The following is a 23,889-nucleotide window of genomic DNA, read 5'->3' on the forward strand; positions in this document are numbered from 1 at the left end:
GTCGAAATAGACACGCTACTATAGCTGTGCTTGTCTGAAATTTTTATTCATGCTAACAACATATTGTGATAGCTGACCTCAAGGGCCTCATGCTAAACAAGTAACTGGATCACCCAGGCCAATTTCTTGTGCTGAGAGGAGGAACTCCATGAAAGCAGACGACGTCTCCAACATATTGAGGCGGTATTGGTCTACAGTGGGGTAAAATGCACAAGTGGCCTGGTTATTTCCAAATCCAAACTCAATGGTGAAGCCATGGATCTTGTTCAGCCTAGGATCTGCAAAGTGACGCGAATATGAGTAGTCGTCACTTGCACCTGAAGTAGGGTAGAGGTACGCTGCCTGCTCTACCTCGTAGTGCCGGCCCGTAGAGGCGTCCATAGCATTTCCAACCCTCATCGCAGCGAAAACATTCTCGGACCAGTCCGTACTTGGCGTATACTCGCCGTAGACGAGACCCTCAGAAGGCGAATCTGGCATCAGCCCACGGGCTCCATCATAACTTGAGTTCAGGAAGTTCATGTACGGCTTGCGCGACTGATTCTCATCGCTCCCCCAGCTGTACAGAACTACACCTGCGTATGAGTGCAAATCCAAGAACCACCGCACTTTGCTGAATGTATCCATCACCCACTTGATGCTGCGAGCCTCCGCCTCAGAAAAAGGGCTTCCGCCGTGGTACGTTGAGCTTGCTGGATTGGTGGACGCCAAACTCGGCGCGACGCTGGGCGTGAATTGGTGCGTAAAGTCCCATAGAAAGTCGAAATTGCGGTTGAGGTCAATGCCAATCGAATTGGCATTGCCTGCGATTGCGTTTGTGGCATTGCGGTTCTTACGCCAGCAGCTGTTGGTCGATTGGTCCCACGCGACGCCATCCGGATTGCTGAGCGGCAAAAATACAATGCCAGTCGACAGAGCTCTCTTGATATCGCAATACGAATACTGCCGGCCACCGTACGTTAGTCCGATTTTGTGCTTGTCGGCATAGAGTAAGTCGGCGATGAAGTAGAGCAGGTTGTCGGCAGATCCACGTTCGCGGGCATGAATGTTCGCGTTTAGAAACACGCGGTATGCATCGTCACAGTCACCCTTGCCACCAATCTTGCCAAGCAGAAGGGACCTATTTTCGAACGTGGTATAAGGCGAAGTGAATGTCTCGAAGCCATATTCATTTGCAAGACCTAGCAAGCCACTTTCAATCTCATTTACGTTGAGCAATGTGGTGAGATTTGTTCCAGGTTCAAGCGTGCCAATTCCTCGAGGAAATGTTGCCCCGCCTTCAAACCTGTCGCCTGTTCCGACAGGAATGCCTGTGTTTCCGGTCTGTCGGCGGGCAATACCGAGTTCATGTGTAAGCTCATCATCAGTAAGACATGCTTGCGTGAAAGGCACCAGACAGAGGAGCCTCCAGCCTTTTGACAGCTTCATGGCTACAGTATGGAGGCGAGTGAAGATGCCCTGGCCGTCTCCAACCTATGCTAGCCATTGACCATGGCATTGCAACTTATAAATTTCTCGATGGCAGTCTACCTGATCCAAATGACAGGGGAAAGGTCTTATGACGTTACTAATGGGTTATCATCCTAGTATTTCGAGAAAGTCTTTCTCGTTTGGGCAGTTGCATTTGCTGAGCCCAGACGCCGTCAATCATAGAACCTGTGTTGCCAAAATCTAGCGCCTAGGGGGGCTGAGATCGCGCAGCGACGAGGCGTCGATACGGGCGCATCACAGTGCAATCTTCCATCTAATATGCTAGAGAATCCTGGGCATACTAGGTCCCCAGCACACTTCAGGCAGGTCACTAAGATACGCCAAGTTCTTTGCCTGGGGCCAAGAAAAGAAGTGTCTGGGCGCACCGCTGGGCAGCATGATAACGGTACCTTAATATCGCCTGCAAAGCTGCTCCAATGTTACCTCATGCTCCCACATAATCAGAACTCTATGGAAGGCGTGGAAGGCCGGGGAGGAAATAAAAGGCCGTACGAGATCTAGTCATCGAACAATCGGATCGAGTGAAACAATATATCCCTAAGCAAGGGACTCCAACTCAGGATACATGCATCGTTCGAAGGCATTCGTCCCGCCGATTGCGTCGTAACGCCTCTTAAAGTCGCGGCTTAGCGCAGCACCTAAAAGCACAAGCCGCAAGCAACATGACTGCTCATCGAGAGCCTCATGACTATCAGAATCTCAATTAACGAAATCTAGCCCCAACCCCTACCTTCGACGGCTTTCACTCATTTCGATGTTATTCTCAAGTCTTTCAGACTGAGAAAAGAAGGCACGTGCTCGTATTTTTGAACTGATATGCTTTCAGGCTCAAGCCATTCGACACAGGTTCTGTATCTCCAGTTTAGCTTGCTACGTCTCTCTTAGCTCCTAGACGTTGAAGCATATAGAGACTACAGAATAATTATTAACGTCATTATGCCTCACCTAGGCAATAGCCTCATAGTTAATTGGACAATGCCGACTTCCGGGCAGCAATTCGCCTGAAATTGAAATGTGTACAATGACCTAAGTTACTCTGCCCCAATTTAGCCATTGCTGCTCTCCCGGCAGAACCTGCTACTCCATTTACCATCCTATGTCCATACCCTATCGGGGCCCATTTATGGAGATGATGTGCAGCTTGCCGAGACTTTCAACATTGCAGCAGCCCCGCCATCCAAACAATTTGATTGACAATGTTGAGACCCGGAAGCAAGACTCCACGTACTATATTGATGCTGTAAATGAGATGCCATATCTTGGCCAGTTTTATAAATCCAATTACACTTCCATTACATTCGAGCTCGAAACTGCGTAGTAAATTCGGACCTCAAACACATACGAAAGACAGAACGCGCCTCCGCTTGACTTGGTAAAGTCTGTAGTCCGAACACTAATCACCTCCAAGACAACTCCGAATAAAAGCAAAAACAAAGATGCATTCACACGTAATCAGCATAATTCTGTCGGCGATAACTCTGGCCGCTGCGCAGAATATAACAACAGGGAAGCTAGGAGATGCAGCTCAGATCACGAATAACCCCCCAGGGTCCAGCTATATTGCTGTGTTTGAGGGTCCAGTCACCGGAGAAATCACGGCAACATCAGCTGCAACTGGAAAGGGTGTTGTTTTCAGCGTAACGGTGAATGGGTTGCCGACAGAGGGCGGCCCCTTTGGTAAAGATGTCCTGTAACCGCAAGGGACATCATGGTCTAACAAGTATCGCCCAGGCTACCACATCCACGATCAACCAGTCCCATCTGATGGCAACTGTAATGGCACACTTGCACATCTCGACCCGTATCAACGCGGCCAGACACCGGTGTGTGATGCGACGAAACCACAAACTTGCGAGGTTGGAGACTTGTCTGGAAAATACGGCAAGCTTGATGGACACACCAATACCGTTAGGTACAGTGCAGACTTGACATCCCGAAGAACATAGACCAACTGACAAATGCGCAGTTTCACCGACATGTATGCTGCTCTAGTACCGGGCATCGGAGCCTTTTTCGGCAATCGGAGTATAGTCCTTCACTTTGCGAACACAACTAGGCTTGCTTGTGCGAATTTCACTGCTACAGCAGACCTTGGAGAAAGTTGCGATGCTTGATCTCCGTCTTGTTTGTTTTCTCGCATTCTTAGTAGTTACGGGTTTATGCTGCGTGGTTGACGTATCTGTTGATGAAGACTTTCATTGTGTCATCGCAAGCCTTCAGCAGTATATGTAACTTAGATTCGGTGATATCGAATGCTGCATGCAAGAGTACTGATTGACTAAAGCCCATATCCGCATACTCACGAAGTGTAATTCTATAGGGTGTTGAGACATTTTCATATTGAGCAGTGTACTAAACTGGTAAGAATCGAAGAGGTGTATGGTTAACGAAGCCGAAAAGTTGGTACGAACACTAAGTTGATCTAGTCACTTCAGAATGCTATTTGTACACTTAGTATTTGGCTGCAATTTCTTGTTCTAGTTGGATCATCTCCTCAAACTGTGCCATCAGCCCTTGGCCCTCCTCTGTCTTCAGCGGCAAGAGCGGCTTTCGAGGTGCGTTACCGTATCCGTGTAACTGACCAAGAACGTATTCTGTATGCCTGTCAGCGGCCTAAAAGAAAATAATTCGACGTCAAGCCCAAAGCCATGATGAATTTTGACTTACTCATTCCACGAACACCTGCTGGAACCGCGGCGACATCGGCGTTGGATAATATACTCTGTATCCTCTCCCGCTCAGAGGTCTCCTCTGGGGTCAGGGAAGCTTGATTAAGAAGATGCCACAATCTCATTGTAGCTGCCGGCGCAAAATTTGGGATGCCACTCACGGTGCCATGACCACCGCACTGCATCCACGGAGTGAGATCGGCAATCAAGCCGTCTAAAAGCAAAAATGGGAAAGGACGGCATGTGTCAATTGACGGTTTGGAACGAATAGCGGCTTTCAGGCGGACGAGTTTACCAACACTTCCACCACACCTGAACAAATGTTAGTAAACCTTCTATCGAAAACTTTTCAGGCAACAGCAATCATACGTGAGTTTGACGCCGCACAAGTTGGGGGCTTGCCGAATTATTGTCTCTATGGTGCTTGAGGACATGTCTTGACCTGCGGCGTTGGCAGGGAAGTTGTACAAAAATAAAGGTATCTGCCAAATGAAATAAGTAGGAGTAATACTTAAAATTTTTCAAGCTTACTGGTGATGCTTGACAGATGTCAGTGTAATATTGAATGACTTGTTCTTGATCCTGATTGAGGCTTGCAGCATAATATGCAGGAAGTATCACGAGGCCGGCGTCACTATGATGAAAGCCGTGGCATCAGTAGCTTATCTAGTTTGCTTGACATTTTCATTGCTTACGCTCCAGCTTCAGCTGCGTCGCGGGCCAAACGGATTGTTTCTCTTGTGCATGAGCCCCCAACGCCGGCCACGATCGGCCTTGATGACAGTCCTGCCTCATCCAGGGTTGTCCTGATGAATCGAATGAGCTTCACGCGTTCATCATAGCCCTAGCTTATCTTAGCACTTTGCCGTTAGTCCGCAGTTGAACTCGTGCTTATCCTCACCAAGTGTACAGCCTCGCCTAGAGAACCTGCGCAGACAGGTACTGCAAAAAGAGTTAATCGTCTTAAATTGCCATTGATAGCAGACAGTGTTTACCAATTCCTTTATTTGCAAGGTCTGTTCAAAACGGTTACGAGTCAGTCATATTCTTTGTTGTAACTGGAATTGAGACCTTACTGAGTAAATGCTTTTTGTAGCTGGTATAGTCAATTTCTTGGTCGTCACCGAAGAATGTTGGCAAGGGGCCATAAACCCCTGGCTCCAGCTTTCGTCCCATCTTTGATTGACTGGTGTTTCGCTATCCTTGAGGTCTGTGTTTTTCAATCAATCTACCCCAAGCCAATCGGCCGTTTTACTCATCTTCTCTAGTGTAAAGTCAGTCGAAACAAGCATTGTCGGCAACGCGGCTCAGTAGCCGACACGTAGTAATATCTCGGCATCTCCGCCGTGGATCCGCATATTCTCGCCCTAACGTTATCTATGATACCCACTTCGAACAAAATGCTAATTTGCGTGAGCAATTATGAAGAGGGAAATGGTCATAGTCAAAAGCTCTTATCTCGAAAGCTGGGGGTACGAAGTTTCCAGATTCGGGAAGACCTAATCAGTCTCGGTCTGAATGCCGCCCAACCGACTGCAGCGAATATAGAAATGGGATGTCTGATCATGGACACGCTCTCATTCCTGTATATTGAGATAGTTGAAACGGGCCCTCGTTATCCTGCATATTGAATCTCTTCGTACTGAAGCCTGCTAAGAACTTCTGTGAAGCGTCTAATTGAACAAAATTTCCTGCAGCATACATGGCTTCAGAAGACACGGAGAAGGGGGTGTCGAAGGGTAACATCGATGGCGTTGATACTCCCCCGCCCCAACATAACAGCGAGTATGGCGTTGGCGAATTAGCTGGTGTTGAGCATGCGTTGCAGCGCGGTCTCCGACCTCGCCATCTGTGAGTTATCCGACCAATACCAACGTGATACAGCGATACTAAGTATGTTACAGGCAGATGATTGCAATTGGAGGTGTTATTGGAACAGGTCTGTTCCTGGGAACTGCTGGAAATCTTCAGGATGGTGGACCAGCAGGTCTGCTCCTCAGCTACTGCTTGATGGCATCTTTATTATTTGCTGTTATGGTCGCCCTTGGCGAGATGGTCTCCCAGTTCCCGATTCCTGGTGGTCAATTTGCCCTGGCCAGTCGCTTTGTCTCTCCAGAACTTGGATTCGCCATGGGTTGGTTATACTGGTACAACTACATCATAGTACTCCCAGCCGAACTCTCCGCCGCGGCGGTCCTTGTCTCGTACTGGACTCCAGCTGGCGTCGAGGATTCTATGTGCACATCTGGAATTTGCAACAACGCCATGTGGGTGGGTTTGATGCTAATTGTTGTTTATGCCGTCAACTTTGCCGGAACGAAAGTGTATGGAGAAATGGAGTTCTGGTTCTGTTCCATCAAGGTCATTACCATTATCGGCTTGATCATTACTGGCATTATTATCAGTGCTGGAGGTGGCCCGAACCATGAAGCTATCGGCTTTCGCTTTTGGAACGAGACCGGAGGATTTGTTCAATACCAGGGTATTGCCGGTGCGAAAGGCCGTTTCTTGGGGTTCTTTAGTGATCTGATAAGTGCTGCATTTGCATTCATCGGCACGGAAATCACGGCCATTGCGGCAGCCGAGACGGCGAACCCCCGGAAGGCTGTACCGAATGCCATCAAAGGCGTATGGATTCGGATTGTCTTGTTTTATCTCATTAGCGCCTTCATGATTGGCATCCTTGTCTCACCGACAGATCCATCGCTCGATTTGAACTCAACCGCTGCAAAGAGCCCGTTTGTCATTGCCATTAAGAACGCGGGAATCGATGTCCTGCCGTCTATCATTAACGCAGCTCTTCTCACCAGTGCGTGGTCAGCTGGGGTTGCCGATTTGTTTGTCTCATCTCGTGCGCTCTACGGGCTCTATACAAGAGGCCAAGCACCTTCATTCATTGGAAAGACACGCAAAGATGGTCTCCCCTGGGTCGCGGTTACGATTGGATCAGTCTTCGCTCTTCTATCATTTATGGCCGCCAGCCAAAATACGGAGGCGGGAACTGTCTTCGGCTATTGTAAGACAACCCTTCACACGCAGTCACGAGAGCTACTAACGGGTTGAACAGTCGCGAACATGACGGCTATTTGCGGCATCATCTCCTGGACTGGCATCTTGTGGACCAGCATCCGCTGGCATAAGGGTCTGAAGGTGCATGGTATTGACCGAAATACTCTAGCATACAAAGCGCCCTTTCAACCCTACTTGAGCTACTGTATGTTCCACACGCGCTTTCCATGGGTCTTCATCTAACAAACAATTACAGATGGACTAGTAGTTTGCATTATGGTTCTGATCTTCGGGGGCTTCACTTCTTTCAGTAAGTAGCGCTCCTCTAGAAATTATTGCTTTCCAGGTGACTGACCACATCTAGTTCACCATTTCAATACGTCTTCCTTCATCACCACCTATTTCCCTATTCCGTTCTTTGCTGTTCTGTTTTTTGGATACAAATTCTGGAACCGAAGCAAGATGGTTGGCTACCATGAAATGGACTTCACATCAGCGTCCTCTGCTGATTTGCCAAGTGAGGTAAGCATTTTTGAGCTGATAGAATGCTGGCTACTTTGAGTGCTAACACCGACATCGACAGCCATCGCCAAAGAATTGGTGGAGAAAGTTGGCGGACAATATCTGAACTGCACCGAGCTTGGACTGGTCATGATTTAAGATTGGAGGTTACTCTCGCGGGTTGCCCTTGTAGCTAGCTGCATGGTGCTATCAACTAGCACTTAGCGATTAGAAATAGCATTATGTGTGATATTACTGGCGTGCCGTGAGTGACGGCCCAGTGGATCATCACATCAGTATCAGGGTCCCCATCTGCATCCTTCATTCGGTTCCCATTGGGCCGGTGCCGTAGACCAGTAAGCTAATTTGCAGCGTTATCTTGGTGGGGAATGCACCCTGAGATAACCTGTAAGGTACCAGAATGGGACGATCACCACGCATTTACACGCTAATATTTGGCAAAAGAGCTTATCAAGAGCTTATCAAAAGCTTGTCCACTACCCTGATATAACGCCGTTCAAAGAGCTACAGTAAACACCCAGTCATTTGATCGAGTTCCTTCTGCATCATGGAGGTTGGTGACATAAGGCAAGTCAATGGGTTCAGTCATGTCATTGGCTCAACTGACCTGAGGCATTTTGGTCTACTACAGTACCAGCGAGCACCGGGCCGCAAAAGCTCGCCGTACTGTCCGCGCCTGCTTGCAGTGTCGGAGCCGGAAGCAGCGCTGTCTGCCAGCGTCACCAGCGGCAAGCTCGCAAACGCCTTGCCAGAGATGTGCAAGCCACGGGGCAACCTGTTCGTTTCAGACGGAAGAGCCTCAGCCTGCAGAGGCCGACCTGAGCCCTTCGCGATTAGCCCAATTAGTTGTTGATCTTCATCAAAAGTTGGGCGTCTCCATCCTACTTCTTAATGCAAGGGCTAACGATAAGCGTGCTTTCTCTTGATAGAATGCATCTTCACGAGGCTAGGATCATGCAACTTGAATCGGAACTCGCCAACGTTAGGCATAAACCTTCGAAGATCAGTGGAAGACCGCATCAACAATATGATCTTTCCCAAAGCCAAAGCCAAAACCAAAGAAGCCAGTTGTGAGTGCGACATTGCTCTTGATGTGATGAGGCCTCAGTTGGTATTAGAAAGGTTCTTAACATAGGTGATACTAGGCATAGGCCATTCAACGCCGGGCGTGAAGGAGACGCCACCCCCAGTCGTGGCCGACAGGACCTAGCGTCAGTGACACGGCATGATGTCTTCGATATGGAGAGCCTGGAACTAGAAGATCCAATTGCTACACTGCGGTCTTTGGGTGCGCTCTCGCCAGAGAGCATGAACGCGCAATCATGTAATGGGCAAGAGATACGCAGTACATCTTCATTCGCCTCCTATGATCCGATAAGTTGTGGCATAGTGACAATGCACGAGTGCGAGCGTGCATTCGCGATGTATGTTGAATGTCCCATATAATCAACTCATTATTCTAATGTTCTACAGTTACTTTGATTCTTGTCATGCATGGGCCCCAGTTTTGAGCGAAGCTATTCGACCCAGGGCAGCAAAACTCCGGGATTCAAGCCAATTGCTGTTTCTCGCAATTGTTTGTGTCGGTGCTCGATTTTGGAGCACAAGGGCTTCTCAGTAAGTCTCATAAGTGCAGCGTGTAGTGTGCGTCTTTGCTGATTAAATTCAGTCCCTGGGTTCTCCCCGGGCTTCACCCACGCTATTTTGAACTTATCGCGCTGTTTGATACCGCCATTTCGCGCCTGCTGATTCGAGCAGTTCCATCCAATGCAACAATTGACTCGGTCTGTGCTCTTTTACTATATGCCCAATGGATGCCCTACTTTCAGGAAGAGACATATGATAAATCTCCCATCGAGGGGGCAGCCGGGCCAAGCTTCAAAAGTCGTTACAATGACCTCAGTGCCTGGGCCGTTTTCGGCCTTGCCGTTCGGTACGCCAGCTTTCTTGGCCTCGATAGAACGGCTATGGCCCCTTTCCGGGGGCTAACGGAAGCAGTGGCCAGTCAAGAAGACCTGTCCCGAGCTAGAGTTTGGCTGAATCTTGTGACCTACGACTGTAACCTCACTTTAACTTCAGGCCTACCGGCCTCCGTAGACCCAGCATTGGCGGAAAAAACCGCGCGCTCGTTTTGTGCTCACCGTCTTGCTCAGTTTCCGGGAGATCTACGATATGCGGCTTTGGTTGAGCTTGCTTCCATCGTTCGGCGGGCGAAGCATAGTGATCGAGGCTATTCTATGCGTTACCCAAACGTAGACGCGCTGCGAAAAGCTAACATAGGCTTGGAAGATTGGGAGAGGTAAGCGAACGCACGGCTGCTGTGTTCATAACTAACCTGAGAACAGGCATTGGCTTCCTAAGCTTCGTACGCATTCCAACGCCTTTTGACACTGTCAGATGGGAGGTGACTGACTTTCGCGTAGGGCACACAGTCATGCAGTATAACCAACTTCCATTCACATCTGTTCGGGTGAGCATTCCAATATATCATGATCACTTTTACGTACTAATGTGTGATGCAGTGGTATCGCCTGGCCCTGAACAGCTCATTGCTGCGGCCTCTACTTTCGTCGAAGAGAACAGGAGAAGAGCAACAGCCAATGCAAGTTTGGCTTCTCAGTGCGCTTGAGACAAGCCTCACGGCTGCTTCGCAAATACTCTTCTCCCAAAGCAGGACTGCTGCAAGTGATGTATGGAGCATTACCTCACAGGATCCTACTTCCTTTCCAGACGGATCATTCGACGTGGATCCTGCGTCACTAATCAGCCTTCACCATGCGGTCGACTCGACTTGGATATCCCATGCCTTTGCGCTGACATTTATTGTTCTGTGTTACATAAGAGGCACTGTTGATGGTATTTGTACTCAGAAACTCTCACTGTTCATGATCTAATGCATTCTATTCAAGATGACCTCCAGATTTCGATCCTTGCATCCCTCGACGCAAACGTTAATCGGGCTCCATTGCGGCCACGTCCAACATCTGTCATTGCCCGCCTGGCAAAGCTTGCGATGGATATATTTGGCCACAGTCCAAAGGCTGCTGCACTCCGCCCTATTGATAAGATATCTCCTTTGGTTGCCAATGCTGCATCGTTGGTGCTGCCACTGGATGAAAGTGATTCCCAAGTGGCGGATGATTCGCTAGATCCAGCACTACAGGAGCTATTCAACCTGATGGATGACTCGGGATTGGACTGGCCTAGTACAGTGTTTGATGATGATCCTCGACTTTCTGAGCTGTGGGAAGTCTAGAAGGTAGATGGTTGATAGAGCTACGTCGATTGGTTGTCTCCATGTATGTTTACAGCTTGGCGTTTGGTATCTTAGAGAGGGCCTTAGATCGATCACGCCGGAATTGGTCAACCCTATTATGCCAGTCAGTAAGTTTTCGCGGATGTGGGATAAGACGAAGGAAGTGGCATACATTTCACTAGTTGCTTCTTCAAACACAATGTCTTGTGCTCCTTCCCAAAGGACCTTCTCCCCTAAAGGCCTAAGGTTCTCATTTCCCTCCACAATCGTCAAAAAGTGGTTCGCTGCTAATGGACCCATCTTGCTTGCAAACGCTACGCCTCCGTAACAGAAGAGCAACTCGGTTTCTGAGTAGCCTCCTGGGTACAAAAGGATCTGTCCTGATGACGGATGACTAGTATGATTTTCGAACGACAATCCGAAATCCGTATCCCCCAACGGAACCCATAATCCCTCGCCACTCCATCTCACGTGAATCAGCTTCTGTCGATAGGGAAGTAGCTTGCGAAACACGTCTACGGTTTTTGGAGCTGCTTCTTCAAGTCTCCCAACGAATTTGAAGGGTCCTGCGGTGATAATGACCCAGTCCGTCGTCATTTCCGTAACTCGTATTGTAAATGGTAAGCGGTAGTTTGACGCAGTGAGTTTACTTGACTCAATCGAAAGACACAACAGTTGGTCCGGGACCTAAAAGCCGGCGATAACAGCGGACCAGGTGCGGGTCGGGCGGTCGGGATAGTGCCCGCGCCAAGAGTCGGCTCGGTCGGCTTGAATGCCGCGCTGATCGTCATAGATGCGCCACTCATATGTACTGACTTATTGGATCTTATCGTTGAAATGCATTACATATAACTGAGAATATGAGGTATTGTCCTGTCGCCGTCGACTCGAAAAGTAGTTCTTCGGCTACCCATGCAAGGTAGACTCAAGATAGCGGACATGTTGACAAACATTACGACAGTATATCCTAACACTTGGCCTCCAGAGTCAAGTGACGGTGTTCTCCGTCTTCGCGGAGCGCCTGCGCAAATTCAAGACGGACAATTGACAGTTAGACCTATCCTTGTGTCAGAAAACTCGTCATTTGGAGCCGAAGTGTCTGGCGTGGACTGGAGCAAGCCCGTTCCAGATACGATTATCAAGCAGGTCGGTCTCTAATGTAGCCTAATAAGGCTTGTATGGGGCTGACAAATCCAAAGCTTGTTAAGCTTCAAGATAAATATGCGGTTTTGACATTCCGTGAAACGGGTCTTGATAACAAGAGACACATAGACTTTTCACAACAACTTGGAAAGGATCTAGAGGTGAATCCTTTCTTTTACGGACGAGAAAATGATCGTATTGGGGAGCCTGCTCTGTGGGACGTCGGCAAGTGTGTTTTAGCTTGACAAAATTCATTCACATATTAGACTGCGGCTGACTTGTGTTCTAGTATCAATCTTGACGGCACTCTTGTCCAACCCAACAGTCGAAGATGGCATCATAGTCTAGGAAACGCTTTATGGCATACTGTAAGCCATACACATCCCATCATGGTTGACTGTCGATTGTCTTAGTCACTAAAAAAGCCTGATTGAGTTAACCTTGAGTTAGGATTCGTCATATCACCAGCATCGCTCTAAATACTCTCTTCTATTGGCTCACGGCGACCCCGTCCGCGGCGGAAGTTGGACCCATTTCGCTGACACGCGACGGGCGTATGCAGACCTTCCCGATGAAAAGAAGAAGAAACTTGAAGATCTCATAATTGAGCATGATCTGTGGCATTCGCGACGTCTTGGCTCACCGGAGACTTTCCGGGAACCTTTGCCCCACGAGAGGGCCTCCAAACCTCCAGCCTATCACCGACTCGTCCAGATAGCACCAGATGGGAGGAGAACCCTGTATATTGCAGCTCATGCAAAATGCGTTCTGGGATGGAGCCTGGAAGAGAGCCAGAAGCTGATATGGGAACTGATCGAATGGTGCACACAGCCGAAGGTATGTCATAATTGCTGAACCCTTAAAGCCTGGGGCTCTCCTGAAACCAAATCAAAAGTCATGGATGAGCTGATATATAATTTCTAGTACGTATTTAGTATGGAATGGCTGTCTAGTGGAGATATGGTTTGGTGGGACAATCGGTAAGTTAATCTGATGCAGAATGGATCACAAGCCTTGCCCTTGAAAGCCTCAATTACTAAATTTCTAAGCAGGCAATCTATGCATCGAGCAAACCCTTACACAACAACCATGACAGCTCGCGACGTTCGACGAACCACAGTAATCGACGATGGTCCGCTGGCATTTGGAGTGACGGATGAGGAGAAACGAGCTCACGGATGGAAGTCTATAGAGGTAGTATAAAATCCAAACAAAGACAAAGGAGCAAATATTGGTGTATGATATAGTGCTTCATTCATAAGATCCTAATACACAAGGCATGCACTGATGCAGGCTCCAATCTTTGAAGATATTTGGCAAGTGCTTAGTTATGCCATAGCCGTTTTAAGTCCTTCAAAGCTGGGTTCTTCAATAAGTTTCCTTGTCCAGCAAATGACATATCCGTATATAGAGAACGATATAGCACCAGATACCTATGTCTGTCAATGATGAATGTTTGTTTTTAGTTGATTGATTCGACTCTCGCGGGGCAAACTTACACTTAGCCTAACCAGTCGAGGTACTGTACCGTTCCAGAGGGCTCGAACTCCTGCGGACTGGCATATTGCACGAAGCAATGGACTGATGCGTGATAGCGGGCTCGGCCATCAGTTGCTTGCAGTCTAGTCTTGATGTTATCAAATGGCATCGTTGCATAGACTGTCGTGCACCCCGCCAAAGCACCAGACATTGCCGGCGCAGCGGCCATGTCGAAGTGCCGCCTCCTTTGAAGAACCTCCTTTAAAGAATGAAGTTATACGGCGCGAAGCGTACCATGGCATTAGCTAACTACTTCAATGTCACAGGTGTAACACCAGCGTACAGGCCTTTGGGATCCTCGGCTTTCAAGATAGATGCCACTGCGTGGTTACGCCCCTTGTACCATATTCGAGATCGCTTCCAACCTCCCGTACCCGATGGTAGTGCCTGCGAAGTCAATATCAGTCCAACAGTGACAGACTACAGCTTCTCAAACCCTTTGCGCCGTGACCTCCCGGTCAAGCTTCTAATGTGCAAGTCTTGATCAAGGTCAAGGGCAAATGCACAACAGATCAAATATCTCCGGCTGGTCCCTGGTATAAGTACCGAGGACACCTTGAGAACATTAGCAATAGTATGTTACTAGGCGCCGCCAATGCCTTCCTTGGTGCTGGTGGCGCCGACTTGCTCGGGCACACACCAGACCCCATAGCAGGCAAAAGTCGACATGGTGCCCAAAGTGGCCAAGCGGCTGCGCGATGTTGGTCAAAGGTGGTGCATTGTCGGAGACTGGAATTATGGCGAGGGCAGTAGTCGTGAGCATGCTGCCTTGGAGCCGCGGTTCCTAGACGGGACGGCCGTGATACCGTGCAGCTTTGCACGTATTCATGAGACAAATCTCAAAAAGCAGGGTATGTTGCCCCTGACGTTTGCTGATCCGGCCGACTACGACCGCATTGAGCAAGGAGACGTCATCACCATTCTCGGTGTTGAGGAGGGCCAGTTACAGCCAGCGTACCCGCTACAAATGATGGTACGCAGAAGGGATGGCCGCCAGTGGACAGTGGGCCTGAACCACTCGTTCCACAAGTTGCAGCTTTCTTGGCTGCGTGCTGGGAGTGCTCTCAACTATATCAAGGCACAACAGATGAGGGTACGGTACAGTAAGCAAGCGGGAATTCTCTTCGGCGACGGCGCGTCGGCGCCTATGTAACAAATAGACTAGACTAAGAAGAAGAGCAATTTGGTCATGAGACAATAAGCTTCGGGAAACACCACACCGATGAGAACTGGATGATCGGCAATGGAATAAGCATATGTGGGGTAACCCTGCTCCGCGGGCATCTGCCGAGTCCACTGGTTCCACCTGCAGAGACAGTCATCCACGGCCATTCTCCTAGGGATGACGAGAAGGGAAAGCCGCTTTGCGGGGAGGCAGCGCGGGGGAAACAGAACAGCTCCATGGGTGACATCAAGTGGCTTGGCTCAGCGGAATCGGCCCAGTATACAAGGTTATCGCAGAGTATTAAACGAGGTGGCTGCATATCCCTGTGAACCAAGTAATCTACACCACACTTTGTAACAATCACTGGGGGACATTCTCATCAATAGAATCATCGCCCACCACAGCTATGGAGAAAATCGAGGCAAATCGACCGCCGAGTCCTCTAGCTGGGGGCGAAGAGAAAGGGTACGTTCAGCATTTCGAAAACCAAGATAATGCCTGGCGCAAAGACCGCGAGACAAAGCTATTGCGTAAAATCGATATTCACCTCCTGCCATTCCTTATAGTTATGTATCTTCTCAACTTCCTCGACCGGTCAAACCTCGCTCAAGCACGACAAGGGTCATTGGAAGAAGACCTGAAGATGTCTGGGACAGACTTCAACCTTGCCACGTCGATCCTCTTTGTTGGATATCTCTTGATGCAGCTCCCTTCTAACATGCTAATCACCCGTGTACGGCCATCTCTTTATCTCAGCTGTGCCATGACACTTTGGGGTGTTGTGTCGACCTGCAATGCTGCCGTACACAACTTTACTAGTTTAGTTCTCGTACGCTTCTTCCTCGGCTTCGTTGGTGGGTGCTATGTGACGTATCTTGAAATCCTATCGCTAATACCCAGCCAGAAGCACCATTCTTCCCAGGAGCCATCTTCTTGATGAGCTCTTGGTACACAAGAGCCGAGCTCACACGGAGAATCTCGTGGTTCTACTCTGGCAATGCTCTAGCCAACATGTTTGGAGGCTTGTTAGGTGCCGCAATTCTTGGGAATCTGGAGGGTGACAAAGGCATAGCTGGGTGGAGATGGCTATTCATCATCGTGAGTTCTCAGACTTGCATTCATAAACCACTAAGTTTGACTAAATCTCCTACAGGAAGGTGTCATCACTATTGCCGTGGCGATCCTCGCGGCCTTTGTGTTACCTGACTACCCACATACAACAAAGTGGCTGACAGAAGAGGAGAGAGCATTTGCGGCGTGGAGGTTGCTTTCAGATATCAACGAGGCGGACGAGCGTCATTCGAAATCCATCTGGGCTGGCGTCAAGCTTGCAGTCAGAGACTATCGTCTATATGTGTTTATTCTGTTGCAACACATCAGCTTGCTCAGTCAAACATTTCAATACTTCTTTCCTAGTATTGTGGGGACTCTTGGATACGGGCGGATTGAAACTTTGTGGCTTACAGCACCTGTCTGGGTAAGTGTCTTTGGCATACTGGATTTCTCCCGATTATATCATTAGCCAAGTCTTCTTCGCCATGCTAATCAATAAAACACAGTTTGCAACGTTCCTCGTCTCTGTTTGCGTTACTTGGACGTCAGCTAAGACTAAAGATCGATCACTCCATATTGTCTGCCTGATGTTGCTTGCAGCGGTAGGGAACGCGATTGCGACTGGGACACTGTCTGTCGGAGCGAGATTCTTCGCTATGTTCTTGATGCCTATGGGCGCTGTGTCTGCCTGTATGTGGCCCGCTTTCCCTGACAACAAGTACATGCTAAGTCTATGATAGACCAGATCATCGTGTCCTGGGTTGCAAATTCATTTCCACGTCCCCTCGTCAAACGATCAGCAGCTATTGCTATCGCGAATATGATTGGTAACTGTGCCAATATATACGGCGCCTATATGTATCCAGGTAGCGCAGCTCCGAGATTCATCCCCGGTGGTAGCGCAAACACGGCCATTTGTTTAGTTGTTGCTGGTCTAGCTTTATTACTCCGATTTCTTCACATTCGAGAAAATAAGAAATTGGAGCGTGCTGAGACGGAAGGCCACTCAGATGTACCTGATGAAGGTGGCTATGTTGATAGAAGGGCAGCTGGATTTAGATACATCTACTGATCTATCCCCATGGCTTTAACACAACAGTTAGCCGCTCTCTACAAGGCTTTCTGGTGAAGCATGGCTCTGAAGTCACTAGCTAGCTCTTTTGAAGTATCGCCGCCGCCGCCGCCAAAAAGAAAAAAAAACGGTGTAACAGATTGCTGTCGCCGCTAAACAACGAAAGTCGGTGCTTGACGTCATAAGAAGGCGAATTTGTCTAATAACTCGCACTCTTTTGGCTAAATAGACACGGGCCTGTGATCATTTTGTAGACGCTTTCAGCATCGAGGTAGAATATTTTGAGGACGAATTCAGTATAGTCTTTGATCGGAAGAGCCACGGTGAATGCAGGGGAGTTTCGACTGCACATAACCTAGGCAGTTATTCCAAGCTACACAGAAATCCTATCAGTATGCCTTCTGTGGAAGCATTTGAATTTGAAGATGCAGGTCGCATGACACAAGAATAATTAGCCAATTCTCTAACTGCTTATATATTTCTTTCATAGGCACGGTACACTATCGCATCATTGTCCTATCCCGAAATCGTCATCGGACTATCACCCAGCACAACAATGTCTATCCTAATGACATTATTCTTCTATCTATTCATTTCGCACTTTGAATGTGAAAATATTAAGTTTAGCACTGCCGGCTCAATTTACTAGATCCTTGTACGCAGGATTACCCGGGCTGTTACACCAAGACTAGCACAAGCCGCCGTGATCAATGAGATGATAATGTCAATTCTTATCGTGGCCATTCTTGGACAAAGGTTTTTTTTTTTTTTTTTGGAGAAATTGGAAATTGTGTTTCGAATCTGGCTGACTGTGAACATTCGCCTCACAAAAGGTCAGGCAAGAGGGCCATATAATGCAATGTCTCTCGACCAAATCAGTTCTATCATGTGGAGAAATGAGGTATCCCTCAAGGGACACCATCAGTGATCACTTCGAGGCACAAAACCTCAGACCTTGCAGCTACAAGGTACAAAACTCGAACCAACATTAACTTTGGAGCATCTCGTCAGGGTATATGGATTTCCATTCACTAGTCCAGCAACCTTGCAGACCATCTTTTGCTTGATCCTCATTCCAGGGAAGTCACGGTCTACGAACACAAAATCCGCTTGGTCAATCATTTTCGAGAGAATGACCCCATGATACCAAAGGCAGAATTAGAAGAAGCAATCGACACACTCAACCTATTGCTACCGTTTGAATACAAGTCGACAAGGTCATTCCTACAAAAGGAAAGAAAACATATATACGGGCTTGGTCGATGCAATCGAGACCTGAACTTGGAGCTCGACAAGTATGTCTATTGGCGCATTAGGATTGAAGCCCTTCTTGAAACTCTTGAGACTCCGCCTAGAGGAATTTCAGCAGCTGAGGTTTGATAGAACCAGGAAAGATCTCGTTCAGAATCTCAATTTTTGGATTGCTGTTATTGTTGTCTTCCTCACTGTCATGAGCTTTGTCTTTGGTGTCCTATCAACAATCTATGCGAGGAAGCAATACCAGGTCGGGATATTACAATTTGAATTGGCATTAGCCCAGGCATGCTCTGTGCCCGAGACTGCGAGTCTCTTACCTAGGTACTGTTTTTAGTAACGAAGCAATAGCAGTAGTGATGAATTGCTCATGGCGAAACTGCGTGCGTTGAACAAAATAAGAAAAGGACTCTTCGTACTAAAGCACCTCGTAGTACTTCAAAATAGGTGTCTGAAGATAGAGAGTGGTGCTCTTGGTGTTATTTAAGTTTCTTGGTCTTTCATGATGTCGTGCACCGTGATCAGACCGATCACTTCTAATCTGAAACGGGTCAATTTTCGTATCTAGGGCAGGGTAGAGCGGTCTCCAACAGACATATTGCGCAATTGATCCATCGTCAGTGAAATTACTGGGTAAGGAAGGATATTGTCTGACTTTCGATCGTGTCGAAGTCCATAGTGGTCTGCAATAAATCTGACTCGACCACCAACAGCCTCGCTGTAATGCTATCGATTCCTGAAAAAAAAAATTATTTAGAGAGGACTATGCACCTGGGGTTCAGTAGTATAATCACGTCTTGTGAGGAGTTGGGAGAATCCACGTTGCAAGAAGTCTGTCTTTTAAGGCACAGCGCAGAATCCGATGAGACAGCGCAAGTAATAACTCTCAATGAGATTGAACATAGAATCTCGCGTATGATCCGGCGAAGACTATCATATCTGAGACATGGCTGCACATCTTCGATCTTTAAAGTCTCAAGTGTCTTACTATCCAATTTCTGCAACACTCAGCATTGTCAAGCATGCTTGGCATGCTCATAATTTGGGCGACTTTCTTGCCCCAATCAGAGTTTCAACACCCTTTGCCAGTTGCAGTAGATATTTCTCCCTATACTCCCAACTCATCAGCTCCATTCCAACGGGCAGGCCATCTTCTGTAAACCCTGCCGGAACACTGATCGCCGGTAAGCGTGTTGAGCTCGCGAGCAGGGTGTTGATTGGGAAGTCCCAGCACGTTGGAAACCGCCCATTAGTAGCGTCCTCATGTCGAGGTGGTGGAACTTGTACATCAGGGAACATCAAAGCCTCTACATTATGCTGGGCCATGATACAAACCACTTGCCGCTGGAATGACTCTCGCGAGATGAGACGAGGAAGATACGTCTCATCGTCTCCCGGGCTTAGAGGGCCGTGGCTGATTGCGCTTGTAAAGTCCAGAGTCGGATGCGGTGGCTCAACAGGCACGATATCAGCGACGTCTTTGGGAAGATGGGGTTTTGTGGCTAGAAAGGCATTGATGTCACCGCGCGAGCGCTGTGCGTACATAGATGTGTAGCTCGTCATGTGTGCGCGGTCTGGTATCTCAATGTCCACGAATGTAGTTCCCTTTGCGGCAAGAGTTGTCATGGCATTGTGAATGACTCGGTTGACCGCAGCGCTTGCGGCGTCGGAGTCGGGGCCAAAAAGTGAACGGATGACACCGATACGAGTTCTAGTGATAGCCGTAGGATCGAGGTCGGTGGCATAACTTCCGCCTTGAGGCGTGCCCGCCGTCACTGCGACGGCAGTCCATTCGTCGTTAGGATCAAAGCCTACCAGACAGTCGAGCATGCGTGCGCAGTCATCGACATTTCGCGCCATAGGACCAGGCGTATCTTGAGGCTTGAGCAAAGGGCAAAATCCTGAACGGCTGATCAAACCTGGTGTACAGCGGATTCCGACAATATTATTGAAGGATGACGGACATCGAATTGACCCGCCTGTATCCTCAGCTATAGCAAGTAGTGCAAAATTGGCAGCCACTGCCGCGGCTGATCCGCCAGATGAGGCACCAACATCGAACCCAAGCTTGTAAGGGTTGTGAGTGAATTCCCAGTTGGTGACCGATGATGCGGAAAACCACGAACTGGCCCAGTCAGGCATACTCGTCTTGCCTAATATCACGGCACCCTCGGCCTTCAACTTTTCGACGATGAATGCGTCTTCTTCTGGGATGTTCTTGAGTGCTGCAGCAGAACCGTAAGTTGTGACCATGCCTTTCGTGTCAGCCTGATCTTTGACCAATACAGTGACTCCGTGAAGACGGCCCTTGAATTGACCTGTCTCTTTGAAATAACGATCCAATTCAGTGGCTTCATCAAGTGCGGTCTCAGATAGTGCCCAAGTTGCATTTATCCGGGGACCAGCCTTATCGAGGGCGTTGATTCGGTCCAGATAAGCAGAGGTCAGATCACGACATGTGTATTTACCCTTACGAAGGGCATCGTGCACGCCGCTGACAGTTAGCTCTTCCACATCAATCATGTCTTCGGGTTGGTCACTTTGTGATTGCTATGCAGTATCATGGACGGATTTAATTCTCAATCAGTGGGGTTCGGTGTGGGGTTTGGCTGAAACTCGGGGGTAGCCAATTGGTATTTGTCAAAAGAAACCATGCAATTGATAGTAGTAGTAGAGTATTGGCACGTGTTTAGACGCCCAGCTTTCGTTGATTATATGGTGTTCGGTGTTTGCTGCTAATGGAACTGTAAGATACGCCGGCGGCAGATGATGTTCGCCACGGGCAGCCGAAACCGCTATCCGGCCGATATTGGCGAAAGCCCTCGGTGCGGCTCCGATGTTTTAGTCGAGCGATAAGCTCCCACAGACAGGGGTACCCCAAGTAAAAATAGACTTTCTGCGCTGTTCTCCGGCATTTGAGAAGATAATGTAGAATACTTTGCATTCGCTCACGATTACATATAAGACATGATATCGACCATGCGTGACAATTAAATCGATCAAATATTTTTCGGTCTCGATCCTTGGCTTCCGTGAGTACCCTGATTAGAAGATGCATTGTATAGGATGCTGTTACCAGCGATCTAACACTCTACAAGTGCTAATAGCCCAGTTCCTGGGAAGCTAGCACTGGCGCTCATCTCCGATCAAAATGCGCGACACCACAAGTTCTTGTATCTTACCCACTTTCCAGAGAGATTCTTATCTTGGATCATGTTCTAGACATGCCTGCTTGACTCGAGTCAGTCTTAAATATACCTGATCCAGTAGAATTGAAATCAAACCATCCTAACTTGTTCTCGAGTGAAACTTGAACAAAGCTGCAAAATTTCCAGGGAATACAACATGAATCGAGTTCGTGAACGTGCTTCCCGAGCTAAGGAATCGCTCAAGGAGAAGAAGCACCTTGATGGGTGGGTGCTTCCAAAACAACAGACCAGCTTCGCTCCTGAAGGGATCTGGACAAATATCGATCTTGATGTTACACCTCCTGAGCGACGTATCTGGACAGCATGGTCGGTTTTTGGGTACTGGCTGAGTGACATAGTATGTCTACGATTACTTATCCTCGGCTTTGCTACAAGTTCTCCTGTTCCTGACAATCTGTTTAGCTTAGCGCCCAAAGCTGGGAAATCGGTGCATCTGTTCTTGCCATTGGTCTTACCTGGCGAGAAGCCGTTTACTGCGTCCTACTCGGCTCCTGTGTTATGGCTCTTCCGATCGCTTTCAACGGCGCCCCTGGTGCCTATCTTCGCGTACCATTTCCGGTGTGGATTCGTGCGTCATTCGGATATCATTTCGCCAAATTTGCTATCGTCTGTCGTATGGTTACGGCACTGTTTTGGCACTCGATCCAAACCTACACGGGTAGCACAGCGCTCACGGTAATGCTTACTGCCATCTGGCCTAGCTATCAGCGGATTCCGAATCATCTTCCCGCCTCAGCCGGGATCACAACACAAGGGCTGCTCAGTCATTTCCTATTTTGGTCGATTCAGTTGCCGTTCTTGCTCATTAGACCACACAAGCTCAAGTGGTTCTTCATTTTCAAAGCATTCGTGACTGTAACGGCGGCGACTGGAACCACAATCGCTATTTGTCGGATGGCAGGTGGATCAGGAGATATCTGGAAACAACAGCCTACAGTCAGCGGGTCAACAAAGGCCTGGTTGATTGTATCTACGCTGACCAGCCAGACTGGAAGTTGGTAAGTCATTCCAAAGCACAGGTAGCACCTATATGGTAGACTTAGTACATATCATGCTCACCATTATCCCAGGTCTACCGTTGGCACGAACATATCCGACTTCACAAGATATATCCGGAATCCCCGCACTATCTACACGCAAACCATCTTCTTCCCGCTTATTTGCTTCTGGCTTGCTATGCTTGGAATCATCAGTGCTTCTGCTTCAAAGGTTGTATACGGCGAATATATCTGGGACCCGCTGACGCTCGCCTCATACTGGACATCCCCGGGCGCAAGAGCAGGCGCCTTCTATTGCGGCCTTGCCTGGATGGTTGCGCAGATTGGTGTCAACGTCAGTGCCAACGTTATCAGCGTTAGCAACGATATGGCATCGCTATTTCCAAAATATGTAGACCTCCGACGCGCTGCCGTCATCGCAACCATTATTGGTGGCTGGGCAATGGTGCCGTGGAAGATCATCACCAGTGCAGAAAGTCTGCTTAACTTCATGGCTAGCTTGGGAATCTTCCTGGCGCCAATCATTGCCATCTCGATTGCCGACTATTGGATTGTGAAGAGGGGTAGGGTTGACATCCCGGCGCTCTATCAACCTCACTCGAGATATCGCTTCCGTGGAGGTGTTAATTGGCGGGCTGCAGTTGCGATGTTAGTCAGTGTTGGGCCGACTATGCCGTCCCTGGCAAAAAATATTGATGCAACTGTCAACATTGGTGGCGCAGAGTACATTGCGGATTTGGTATGGTATTACGGCTTTCTCAGCGCGTTCTTGACTTATGTACTACTGAGCAAAGTCTTCCCTGCCAAGGAATCACTAGTATCCCAGGAAGACCTACTGCCGATTGAGGCTCTAGAAGTGGATATGTATTCCGACAAGTTGAAGCGGGAGTCTAGTGTCAAGGATGCATGAGTAACTTGGCTAGGTTCATGTGCTTGGATGATAGGTAAGATGCAGCGCAGGTCTAGGAAAGGTTAATAATTGTATAGAACCCTCAATCTAGAATTATCGAAAGGACAATAATCTATACCGTGTCATTTATTCACCGTTAGCGAAACCCCGTGATCGTAAGCAGTCATTAGGCAGTGCTTGTCTCGTATGAATATAAGAAAGTTATTGATTACCGTGTTGCCCGTCCGCACACGATGGAAAGAGGGCTATGCCTTGACACCATCGTAAAGACTGTATTCAGCACCGGCAATTAAGTTATAACTGTCTGGAAGTGATCATTCCCTATGAAACTTATGTTGAGATGTAGAGAATATCTTGTCTCTAATCATCTACAGCAAGAGATATGAAATAATAGAAGTTGCTTTGTAAAGGTTACACAGCATTATATTACTTATATTCTATAGCCTAGTCTGGCTGATGTTTAAAGATATTTTAGCTCCTGGTTACAATGGTTTCCATATCGAGACATGATCTCTATTGTCTTCTATGGCTATTTATTCGCCTTGCGAATGCCACTTATGATTTCATTCTCTGCTTAGTGCGTTATCAAGGGTAACATT

At 48.2% G+C, this 23,889-nt stretch overlaps 3 protein-coding genes across 3 annotated transcripts; 2 read left to right on the forward strand and 1 right to left on the reverse strand.

Moving 5' to 3' along the window:
* Positions 1–87: 87 nt before the first annotated feature.
* UCRPA7_7119 (putative peptidase m14 protein) lies at positions 88–1,428 on the reverse strand (the record flags this gene model as incomplete). Its single annotated transcript, XM_007919654.1, has 1 exon — positions 88–1,428. One exon carries the CDS (start codon positions 1,426–1,428, stop codon positions 88–90), a length of 1,341 nt encoding a protein of 446 aa, XP_007917845.1.
* Positions 1,429–5,862: 4,434 nt separating this feature from the next.
* On the forward strand, positions 5,863–7,829 carry UCRPA7_7120 (putative amino acid permease protein; the record flags this gene model as incomplete). The annotated part of the gene is made up of 6 exons (XM_007919659.1): positions 5,863–6,011; positions 6,065–7,176; positions 7,228–7,374; positions 7,426–7,479; positions 7,534–7,686; positions 7,753–7,829. 6 exons carry the CDS (start codon positions 5,863–5,865, stop codon positions 7,827–7,829), a joined length of 1,692 nt encoding a protein of 563 aa, XP_007917850.1.
* A 14,447-nt stretch (positions 7,830–22,276) lies between these two features.
* On the forward strand, positions 22,277–23,290 carry UCRPA7_7121 (putative ncs1 allantoate transporter protein; the record flags this gene model as incomplete). The annotated part of the gene is made up of 2 exons (XM_007919660.1): positions 22,277–22,380; positions 22,453–23,290. The coding sequence occupies 2 exons, from the start codon at positions 22,277–22,279 to the stop codon at positions 23,288–23,290; spliced, it is 942 nt and encodes a 313-aa protein (XP_007917851.1).
* Positions 23,291–23,889: the final 599 nt, after the last annotated feature.

The sequence above is a fragment of the Phaeoacremonium minimum genome (assembly GCF_000392275.1).
Source record: "Phaeoacremonium minimum UCRPA7 unplaced genomic scaffold PA7_03_scaffold_499, whole genome shotgun sequence".
In the NCBI taxonomy this organism is placed as follows: domain Eukaryota; kingdom Fungi; phylum Ascomycota; class Sordariomycetes; order Togniniales; family Togniniaceae; genus Phaeoacremonium; species Phaeoacremonium minimum.